At 43.9% G+C, this 11,463-nt stretch overlaps 1 protein-coding gene across 6 annotated transcripts in view; it reads right to left on the reverse strand.

The window, feature by feature from the left end:
* CEP250 (centrosomal protein 250) overlaps window positions 1–11,463 on the reverse strand; it is a 52,397-nt gene that overhangs the window by 22,576 nt on the left and 18,358 nt on the right. For all 6 annotated transcript variants that reach the window (XM_040447217.1, XM_040447218.1, XM_040447215.1 and 3 more), the window contains 7 exons: window positions 10,955–11,137; window positions 9,056–9,200; window positions 8,083–8,229; window positions 7,142–7,372; window positions 5,653–5,846; window positions 5,303–5,430; window positions 4,904–5,073 (listed from right to left, as the gene is read on the reverse strand). In XM_040447217.1, the coding sequence (XP_040303151.1) occupies window positions 4,904–5,073; window positions 5,303–5,430; window positions 5,653–5,846; window positions 7,142–7,372; window positions 8,083–8,229; window positions 9,056–9,200; window positions 10,955–11,137 (1,198 nt within the window). The remainder of the gene's footprint in view (window positions 1–4,903; window positions 5,074–5,302; window positions 5,431–5,652; window positions 5,847–7,141; window positions 7,373–8,082; window positions 8,230–9,055; window positions 9,201–10,954; window positions 11,138–11,463) is intronic.

The raw sequence follows: 11,463 nt of genomic DNA on the forward strand, positions 1-11,463 counted from the left end.
TGGCGCAGTTGGTTAAGCGTCCGACTTCAGCCAGGTCACGATCTCGCGGTCCGTGAGTTCGAGCCCCGCGTCGGGCTCTGGGCTGATGGCTCAGAGCCTGGAGCCTGTTTCCGATTCTGTGTCTCCCTCTCTCTCTGCCCCTCCCCCGTTCATGCTCTGTCTCTCTCTGTCCCAAAAATAAATAAACGTTGAAAAAAAAATTAAAAAAAAAATAAAATAAAAAATAAAAAGCCAGCTGTGAAAATATGAGAAAGATGAATTTTAATAGTAATAAGTGTTTAAAAAAAAAAAACTGGCCTATTCACTCAATTTGATTAGAAGTGTGTTATAGCTACCAAAAGAGCCAATTCCATGATGTCCAGGAAGTAACAGGCTAGGGTTGCCAGTTAGGTTGTGGATCAGAATATTCTGCATATTGGGTCATGAGTAACATGTAACATGTCTAGAGGAAAGCAAGCATGTTGGTGAGGTATTTCAAGCAAACCTAAGATGTGATTTGTTTCACGTAATAGATTTTGGCTTGACATAAGGAATAATTTTTCAATAACTAGATCTACCTAGAAATGAATGGGCAGCCATTGGTGGAATACAACAGAAGCTAAGTGACCATATGAAAGGGATCCTGCAGGAATGACCACAGCATAAATGGTTAAGAGATGGTTAATTCCTGTTCTACTGCTTATTAGCCATGTGACCTTGAGTGATTTCTCTACATCTCAATTTCCTCACTAGCTAGTAGTAGGTAGGCTATCTGAAATAATGTAAATAGCATTTAGCAAGGCATGTGGCATGGGGAAGTGGTTGATGAGTGTCCACTATCACTACAATTAAAGGGGGTACATGCACTAGGTGAAAGAATGAAGACTAGAACCTCTAAGAGTTTTTCCAATTGTTAGGATTCCAGGAGAAGGCAGTCATAGTTAAAACTAACAGACTCTCAGGGGTGCCTGGCTGGCTCAGTTGGTAGAGCATGTGACTCTTGATCTCGGGGTTGTGAGTTCAACCCCCCACATTAGGTGTAGAGCTTACAATCAATCAATCAATCAATCAATCAATCAAACTAACAGACCCCAAGAGTTATGAGAGTAGTCAACCTTTTCAATCAGTAGGGAGATCATAAAGTCAGATGATCAGAATTCAGGGGGATTGTCTGAATGCGAGGAAAGGAAAAAATGGAACACGCCCTTCCATGACTCAGGTATGGCCATGAGATGGTCAATCCTTCCAGAGAAGCCTAGATTATGTCAGGTGGTTACTCATTATTTTGGAACTTTATTGCATCTTTCACTTGGAGGATTTTCCCGGGGTGATATGCCTAATTCTTGCTGGGGAAAGTGCCTTCTGGACACTGTTCAACAAATAATTAAATTACTTACTTTAGGCATATAATTTCAAAACAAGCAAACTTCTAGCTACCATCTTGCCAACAAGTCTGCCTTGTAATAACAGTGAAATCACAAATACACACAAAGCACAAATCAACTTCTATTTTCAGAGACCTGAAAAACAAGATTTCTGAACCTTCCAGCTGCAAAATGGCAAAAAATACTGATAAAATATTAAATATATGTTGTAGGGTTTTTTTCAATGTTTATTTATTTATTTTGAGAGAGATAGAGACAGTGCAAACAGGGAAAGGGCAGAGAGAGAGGGAGAGAGAATCCCAAGCAGGCCTTGGCCATCAGCACAGAGCTCAATGCAGGGCTTGATCTCAGGAACCATGACATCATGACCCGAGTTGAAACCAAGAGTCAGACACTTAACTGACTGAGTCATCCAGATGCCCCAGTGTATGTTTTAATGTATAAGTGAGCCAGCAGGAAAATAATGAAAATTTCACAGGAGTCAAAATCAAAGCAAGACTTGTGCTTTATAAATGGTAAATGAGTACAGACTGGCTTTCCACTGGAGGTATCTGCTATACCTAATAACTCTGAAATTCATTTTAAGGCTACGTGGGAAAAAGAAAACAGAAGACAGGGGTGGGGAGTCCAATAGAAGACTCCCACATAAAACTGGACCTCCAAAGGGCTAATCAGGGGTCAATAAACTATGGCATGTGAGCAAAATCTGGCCAGCCTCCTGTTGCTGTATGGCCTGTGAACTAACAGTGGTTTTAATACTTTTAATGGTTGAAAAGGAGCAAAAAAAAAAAAAAAAAAAAAAAAGAAAGAGAGAGAGAGATTTTTGTGACATGTGAAAATTATGTGAAATTAAAATTTCAGTGTCTACACTTAAAGTTTTATTTGAACACAGACATGCTCATTTGTTTACATGGTATCTCTGGCTACTTTTGTACTATAATTATGACAGAGACCATAAGGTCCACAAAACCTAATATGTGGCCCTTTACAAAAAAATCTTGCCTATCCCTGGGCTATAGTACCCTCAGTAGAAGGATAAACTTGAGAGAAAGAAGAAGGAAAGAGAGAAATGGGGAAGAGAAAGGGACAGAAAGTAGGGGGAGAGAAAACAAAACAAAAAAAATCCCACAGAAGGAAATAGCAAGAACATTTATTTGCTTCAACTTTTACACAGGATTAAAAAAAAAAAAAATCTCCATTGAGAAGTCAACCACAACCTGGTCTTCATGTGGGCCTAGGGCTTGAATGTGACCCCAAATACTTTCAACATAAATTTTATTTCACTTCATTTTAAAATTTTATTTTGAGATGGTTCTGGGATGATAGAACCTTTAATCCAACACTATTAGTACAAGTGACCTCAGTTAATTTCTATCATATTTCTGTGCCTCAGTTTCCTCATCTATAAAAATGGGGATAACAACAGTGTCCTCCTCTTCTGCTAGGAAATTCCTAACAGAAGAAAAAGCAAATTCTCTGAAGAAAAACTCTTCCACCTTAGGCCAAAAGGATTCCCACAGAAAAATTTCTAAAAAATGTGAGCTCAGAGTCAAGAATCATAAAACACAGGAGTGAGAACCAATGGAAAAAACATGTAACAGAGTCAGGCTCGAAAAGATTTTATTTTTATTTTATTTTTAATTTTTTTTAATTAATTTATTTTATTTAATTTTGAGAGAGAGCAAGTGAATGAGCAGGAGAGGAGCAGAGAGAGAGAGAATCCCAAGAAGACTCCGCACTATCAGTGCAGAACTTGATGTGGAGCTTGATCCCACTAACTATGAGATCATGACCTGAGCTGAAATCAGGAGTTGGGCGCTTAACTGAATGAGTCACTCAGGAGCCCCTGCCCGAAATGACTTTAGTTATTGGTGTTATTAAATAGCATAAAAATATGTTTCATGTGTTTAAAGAATAAAAGAGAGGATGAAAATATAAATTAAGGAAAGAAACTAAAATATGACCAAGAAGATTTGAAAAAAAAAACTGAATAGAATGTCTAGAAATAAAAAAATTTAATAAGTGAAATATAAAACTTGGTGAATAGACTACATAGCAGATTAGACACAGCTGAAAGGGAGTTAGTGAGTAGAAGACAGATCTGAAAAATCATCTACAATACAGTATAGAAAAAGAAAAATGAATGTAGAAAATGTAATAGTCAAGATACATGGAAAATACAGTAAGAAGGTCTGACAAACAACTAATCAGGGTCTCCTCGACACAAACAATAGAATAATGCATATGCTGAGAGAAAATAACTATCATCCTAGAATTTTATACCCAATGAAACTATCTTTCAAGAATAAAAGTAAAATAGAAATATTTTCAGACAATTAATTACCAACAGACCCTCACCAAAGAAATTCTTTTCCAAGGAGGAAAATAAATCCAAATAGAATGTCTGATATGCAAGAAGGGATGATGAGTGAAAATCATTTGTAATTTTTTCAGTGTATCTAAACAAATATTCATGGTTGAAAACAAGTCAAAATAATTTGTGGTGTTAACAAACTAGTTAAAACAAAACACATTGAATAAAACAGTACATAGGTCGGGAGGAGTGAATGCAGTCCTTGTGTCATTCAGAAAATGGCAAACATACTGATTAACTTATGATTTTATTAAGTATGTATTTTTAAAAATTTTTTAATGTTTTTTGTTTTTTAATTTATTTTTGACAAAGAGAGAGAGCATGAGCAGGGGAGAGGCAGAGAGAGAGACAGAAACACAGAATCTGAAGCAGGCTCCAGGCTCTGAGCTGTCAGCACAGAGCCCGATGTGGGGCTCGAATTCGTGAACCGCAAGATTATGACCTAAGCCGAAGTCAGCTGCTTAACCGACTGACCCACCCAGGCGCCCCTATTAAGTACGTATTTTTAAATATTAAAGGAAACAACTAAAATTTTTTTAAAAATAGAGAACAGACCACCCAAAGTAGTAGAGAGAGAAAGAGAACCCAGAAAAGAATACAACTTAATCATCCAATTGAACTCCCTAAAAGAAGTTAAGAAAGGTGACCTCCCTGCCCCAAAAGATATAAAAAGGCAGGAAAAATAGCATCAGATAGTAGAAATAAATCCAAATATACCTATAGTCACAATAAAAGCAAATAGACTAAGTTATATAATTAAAAGATAAAAGAAATACAGTTCTGAATTAGACAAGAAGGGGTCCAAGGCATTCCTCTGCTCCCTTTACATCCTGAGGCCAGTATAACAATCCTAAATCCCAGGATCCATGTTTAATTCTCTGTACATACTCAAACAACAACAATAATAGTTAACACAAATATAGAGCTTACTACATACATGTCAGGAATTGTTCTTAGTGTTTTTCATATATTGCTCAATTACTAGCTAGAAGCTGGATTTTACACCATGGGACCAAGCTAGTCCTGCTCAGATTTCACTCTTATAAGCAGCAATATCTGTCCCAAGAGTCAATGGGTGGAGCACTCACTGAAGGGAGGCCACATCTGCCTCTCCTGTCCCCGGCCACATCTGCCTCTCCTGTCCCCAGCCACATCCATGACCTACCCATTTCTCCTGGAGCCGGTTCACCTCCTCCTCATGGGCTGACTTCTGCTGCTGCAGGGCAGTGTGCCCCTCTTGCTCAGCCTGGGCCAGCTGTCTGGCTGCATTCTCCCGCTCCTGCTCTGCCCGGCTCCGTTCAGTGTCCAGTTCCAGCTTCAGGCACCTCACTTCCCCTAAGATGCCAGGGACAGGTATCTCTCGCTGGGCCTCTGCCCTCTTCCCCTCTCCCTTCTCCCCAGATCTCATAAACAACTTCCGTCCGAGAAGCCCTGAGCCTGGCTGGAGGAGGACCTCTGAGCTTCCCATTTGCTTCCAGGCTTTCAAGATCTCCATGGAATGAATAGTCCCCATCCCAGTTGCGGGGCCTGGGGGGGGGGAGGGGGAGGAGAGGAGGGGTCTCACCTTGAATTACTTCCTTGGCTCGAGTGACAGTTTGAATCTGGACCTCCAGTTGTCCCTTGGTGACCTCTATCAGAGAATTTTGTTGTTGGGCCTCGAACAGATTGCTCTCCAGTTGCTCCTTGGCTGAGCTGTCAGGTTCAGGAATAAGGAAGAGTTCTTACCCATCCAGCCCCTTAAGCTTCCTTAAGAGGAGTTGGATTCTAAGTACTGACTACCCAGAGAAATTAGGCGGCAATTACAAATTCATAACTCATTTAGGACCCGTTTACTTTGGGCAGGGAGCTTAGGTTGGCTACTCCTTGCCTTGCAGAACTCTCTCTGTCCTTGGCTGAACTGTGTGTGGGCCCTACCTGAGCCCTAGTAGTTGTTCAGAGAGGTCCTGCCGGTCTCGCTCCACAGCCTGCAGCCGCACCTCTAGGCCTGCTCTCTCCCGTACTAGGGCCTCCTTCTCCTGCACTTCCCGAGCAAGCACTTCGTCCTGTCGCTTCATCTCCTGATGCAGCTGCTCCAGCTGAGCGAAGGCTGCCTCCTGCTGATGGTGAGCCTGAGAGGGAGAAATCCGGGAGATTACAGGGCAGAGGCAGGATCCCCTGGGGCTGCTATCACCATGTTGGGGCATTGGCCCTTCAGAGACTCTGGACCCAGCTCTGTGAGTCCTGAGCATTGCCCACTCATATAAGTGGCATTTATCTACTTCCCTCATCAACCTGTAGAACTCCCAGCCCAGGAAGCATGTTCTCCTTTGTGCAAGACCCGGGGTTAGGGCTGCAAGAGAACTACCTCTAAGGAGCTTTTAGTCTTTAGAATTTAAAACATGTATATCATCAGGAAGAAAACAATCAGTCTCTGAGAAAGGGATTCTGGGAAGGAAAATTTGTATCATTTTAGGGCAGTGAGAAGTTTGGTACAGGCAAAAGATGATCTTTGAGCTGTGTCATTGGTTCAGAAAAAATTTACTGAGCCGCTGCTATGTGCTGGACATTGTGCTAAAAGATGGAGGAATAAAAACAACTAAGACACAGCCTTGCCTTCAAGGAGCTTTTGGTCTAATGCTGGAGACTGTAAACAGATAATTATAATACAGTGAGAAGGCTGTGGCGGCTGGAACATGCAGGAGGTACTGTTAGAGCATCCAGGAAAAGGCATCTAATTCAAACTGGAAAGTGTGAAGTAGTAAGGAATCTGAAGGATTCTTATGGGAATTGTTTAAAAAAAAAATCTTTTTTAACGTTTATTTATTATTGAGAGACAAAGAGACACAGAGTGTGAGCAGGGGAGGGGTAGAGAGAGGGAAGACACAGAATCTGAAGTAGGTTCCAGGCCTACTTCAGCTCTGAGCTGTCAGCACAGAGCCTGACACGGGGCTTGAACTCACGAACTGTGAGATCACTATCTGAGCCGAAGTCAGTCGCCTAACCAACTGAGCCACCCAGGCGCCCCTGGGAATTGTTTTAAAAAAAGGGAAGATATGGGGCGCCTGGGTGGCTCAGTCGGTTAAGCGTCCGACTTCGGCTCAGGTCCTGATCTCGCAGTCCATGAGTTCGAGCCCCGCATCGGGCTCTGTACTGACAGCTCAGAGCCTGGAGCGTGTTTCAGATTCTGTGTCTCCCTCTCTCTCTCTCACCCTCCCCTGTTCATGCTCTGTCTCTCTCTGTCTCAAAAATAATAAAAATAAAAGGTTAAAAAAAAAAAAAGGGAAGATGTACCTGAAAGCAGTAACACTGGTCACTTTTAGGAAGTAAGACCTTTTCACTTCCTGAATCATTTCTGTTGAGTTTTCATTTTCTACATTGAGTACGTGTGGTATCTTAATGGGATGTATCAGTTTTGTGTTCTCACCTCGCTTAATTTCTCTTGAATTTCTTCCTTCTCTTCCTGGATGCCCCTGAGATCTGCCCGCAGCTCAGCCCCAGTCTCCTCTGCTTTCTGCAGCTGAACCTCCAGGTGAGTGTTCTTCTCCTGCAGGGCGTCCCTACTCCTCTCAGCTTCTGCCAGGCCCAACTGCAAAGTGCTTCTTGCCTGCTCAGCTGCTTCCATTCTGCTGCACATAGATTGGTTCTCCTGTTCCAACTACTGGTCAAAAGGGGAAAGGCATCAAAGACAAATGGTTACAGTTTATAGACCAAGTGCTAAGACGGAAGTCCAAGTAAGACATGAATCTATGACTCATAGGAGAAACACAGGAGGGTTTGTAAGAGAGGGGAACTATGCATTCATTTGGTCTGGTGCCTGTTTTCCAGGTACTAGATGGGTTGATGCTGGGGATGGAGATTAAAAAGGCAAAACCCTACTCTTAAAGAATTCAGAATAAAGGGAATCTGGAACATTTCTAGGGCTCAAGGGAATAGGAGCAGTGAAGAAACATGTTAACTTTGCAACCTATAAGAAACACACTCTTTGAGATGTAGGCTCTTTAGCAGATCCTTTTCTCGAGATTGCTATTGTTTCACACAATGGGATTAAAAACTGAGTCTTCCTTCCAGAGGACACAGGCCTCCTTCCCAGCCCTGGAGATTTTACCCTCCAGCCCAAAGGTGGTTCTGCTGTAGGTGTGGGAGCAGACTATTTTTAACGGCGAAACCCAGGCCTTATAGTCTTTGCTGCCTCTGTTCTGTCAATGTTCCTTTTGCTCATTTTAGGACCACATTTGGGAACTGATCCATCTTGCACTGATCCATTAAGGACTCTTCCCTGTCATGGGCATGAGCTTTACCAGTCACTGGCTTGCCTTCTGTCAGGGCCCAGCCCTTACTCTGTGGATCAGAGAAATCTGTGCTCACCTGGAGAAGCTGCTGGTTCAGTCCAACTTTATCTAAGGCCAAAGCTTCATTTAAAGCACTGAGCTTTGCAGCTGCAGCCCGAAGGTCAGCGACCTCTGCCTTCAGGCTGTTCTCGGAACTAGACAGCTCCGCAACACACCGTTCTGCCTAAAAACAAAGAGAGTTAAAGGGTTTCCGTGTTCACGTTTTCCCACCACGGTGAACAGCTCACATCCCCAACAATTGCTGCCGTCCTTGTACAGAGATCAGTTAACGCTCCAATCCTTCCCTTACATTTGAAACAAGTTTTCCCTTCATTCATTCACTCCTTTGTTCATTCATTGAGAAGTGAGAGACGAGCTCATAGTACAGAGGCACAAACATCAGGATGTAGAAACAACTATCGCTGTGACGACTTCATACACAATGTCAGCACAAAGTGCTCTGGAAACTCAAAAAAAAAAAAGGCATTCATTGAGGTTGGGGGAGCCAAAAGTGCTTGGTAGGAGAGCTGGCGATTAAGTTGGGTATTGAGAGGTGAGAAGTGGTTTGTGGTGAGAGAGAGAGGAAAGCAGCAGTCCGTGGGAAGTGAAGAGTACGTGGGAAGCAGCAGAGTCATGAAAATGCATGGTGAAACTGAAGATGTGGCAGGAGTCCAGGTATATGGGGAGTTAGGACAGGTTATAGACAGAGGAGGAAGCCAGAAGGCAAAGGGCTTTGAATGTGGCACCAAGCAGCTGGGAAGCCACTAAATGGTTACAGGAAGGAGACTGATGTAACCAGATTTATACTTTTGAAAAGCATTCTAACTCCAGTGTAGAGTACACTGGGAGGGACAGAACCCAAAAGCAGAGACTAGTAAGTGATGCAGGAAATATGAAGGGTCGAGGCTTGAAGGGTGAAGAATGAGGCAGGCCATATGGCCTTTGCCTAGAAACATAACTTTCCAAGCCACCCACACCACCCAGCAAGGGAGGGGTGGAGGCCCACGCACCCTGGCCAGTGCCGCGGTCACTTCTGTTTGCTCTTGCCTCAGCAGCTCCCTCTCCAGGTGACTGGACTCCAAGGCTTCCCGAAGTGTGATCAGCTCACTGAGTGATTCGGACTGTTTGGCTTCCAGGCCTGCCAGCGTCTCCTGACTACAATGGAAAGAGAGGAGGCTGGGGGCCATCTCAGGGAGTGGTCACACCCCAGAAGGGAACAGGAGTGTAATTACCTTTGCCAAGCAAAAGAATGAAGCTCTCTAAAAACTGATATGACCTCCATGACATATACAATGAAAAAGGCAAGAAATTGGGAGAAATAAGAATATATACATATATTTGCATAAAGTAGCTGGAAAGATAAAGAGAAAGCAATTAATTATTATTTTTTTTTGAGGGGAGAAGGGGCACAGGGGTAGGGAGAGAGAATCTTAAGCAGACACCATGCCCAGCGCAGAGCCTAATGTGGGGCTCTAACCCACAAACCGTGAGATCATGACTTAAGGTGAAATCAAGAGGATGCTTAACCAACTGAGCCACCCAGGCACCCCAAGAGAGCAATCTAAATGGGAAAGAAGGGAAATGGGATGGATGAAGCAGAGAGGTGTATCTCTGTGTTTGTCTTTTTAAGTAGCTTTGACTTTCAGATCGTTATAAATATTTTTTTTAATTTTTTTAATGTTTATTCATTTTTGAAAGAGAGAGGGAGAGAGAAGAATGAGTGGGGAAGGGCAGAGAGAGAGAGGGAGACACAGAATCCAAAGCAGGTTCCAGGCTCTGAGCTGTCAGCACAGAGCCCGATGCGGAGCTTGAACCCACAGACTGTGAGATCATGACCTGAGCTGAAGTTGGCTGCTTAACCAACTGAGCCACCCAGGCGCCCCCAGATCGTTATAAATATTGATAAATGTATTATCAATTCACACTAATTAAATTTAAAAACAAATAATCATCTTTGTGGGTTGTCTTTTCTCCTCCTTGATACAGGGGAGACCATTACTTGCACGAGTCATGACCCTTACAGAAGTCCTTTCATGCCTACTGGCTGCATGGAGCTAGGGCACAGGAGAGGAGGGGGATACATATGTCAAAAGTGTAACTGTACCTGTACTGTAACTGGCACCAGTTACTGAAGACATACCACATGCCAGGCTCTATGCCAGCATTTTGCAAAACAGCATTCTAATCTCCCTGTGTTCCTTCAAGGTAAATACTATCATCTCCATCTTACAAATAAAGTAATCTGCCCAAGTGGCAGGACCATAATTTAAACCACACTTTGCCAGCTCGAAAGTCCTTGCTTTCTCTATGACGTTATATAGGGGAATTTACAGATTAGCTGGTCTCTTGACTCTGGAATTCCCTTCCTAGACCAACTCATTTCCCACGACTTCCCAGAATGAAGTCCTACCCCTCACCCAGCCCAGCCCACCTTGAACATCTTTGCTGATCTGTCCCTTTTGCCCCTCTCCCACTCTCCACAATCAAACATGTCAAGGCCCAGCTCAAAGGCCACCATCTCCTCCATGAAACTTTCAATTGTTAACTCTCACTCCCATGCTCCCAGAGGACCCAGCCTGAAGCTCTATCTCATTCATACTTCATCTGGCCTCATGCACAGTTTGCTATTTACTTGTCTGTTTTCCCCCAGTAGACCACAAACTGCTTGAGATCAGTGCTTGTGTCTTATTTGCTTCTGTATCCCCCACAGCCCTTATGGGTGCTCAGAAAAGCCTGGGTGAACTTTCTGTATTCATCTTTCTGCAAAAGAAGGAGTGGGAAGCTAATGTCAGCCCACTGCACGCCAGGCTGTGATTCACTCCACTTCCTAAGAGATGGGGGTGGGGTGGAGGAGGGTGTGGAACCAAAGGGAAAATCAAGCCCTAGGAAGGAGGGGACCGGTCACTCACAGGCGCTTCCTTTCACGGACAGCCAGGTGCAGCTCTTCCTGCTGTTCCTCCTTCTCGCCCTGAGCAGAGTCCCCCTGCAGCTGAAGCTCCATGTTGGTCCTTCGCAGTCGCCACGCCTCCTGCTCCAGTACCTCCAGCTGCTGCTGCAGCTCCTCCCTGGTCTTCTGCAGGAGCTCTCGCTCCCTAGAACATGGAGTCCAGAGATGAGCAGAAACCTTGGAACCTCAAATCCTTCCCGGAAGCAGACGTCACAGGGTCAAAGGACAGAGGTGTCTGTTTCCTTTAAAAACCTCATCTTCCATGGGGCGCCTGGGTGGCGCAGTCGGTTAAGCGTCCGACTTCAGCCAGGTCACGATCTCGCGGTCCGTGAGTTCGAGCCCCGCGTCAGGCTCTGGGCTGATGGCTCAGAGCCTGGAGCCTGTTTCCGATTCTGTGTCTCCCTCTCTCTCTGCCCCTCCCCCGTTCATGCTCTGTCTCTCTCTGTCCCAAAAATAAATAAACGTTGAAGA

This window comes from Herpailurus yagouaroundi, unplaced genomic scaffold (genome assembly GCF_014898765.1).
Source record: "Herpailurus yagouaroundi ecotype Mexico unplaced genomic scaffold, PumYag 196, whole genome shotgun sequence".
NCBI lineage: Eukaryota > Metazoa > Chordata > Mammalia > Carnivora > Felidae > Herpailurus > Herpailurus yagouaroundi.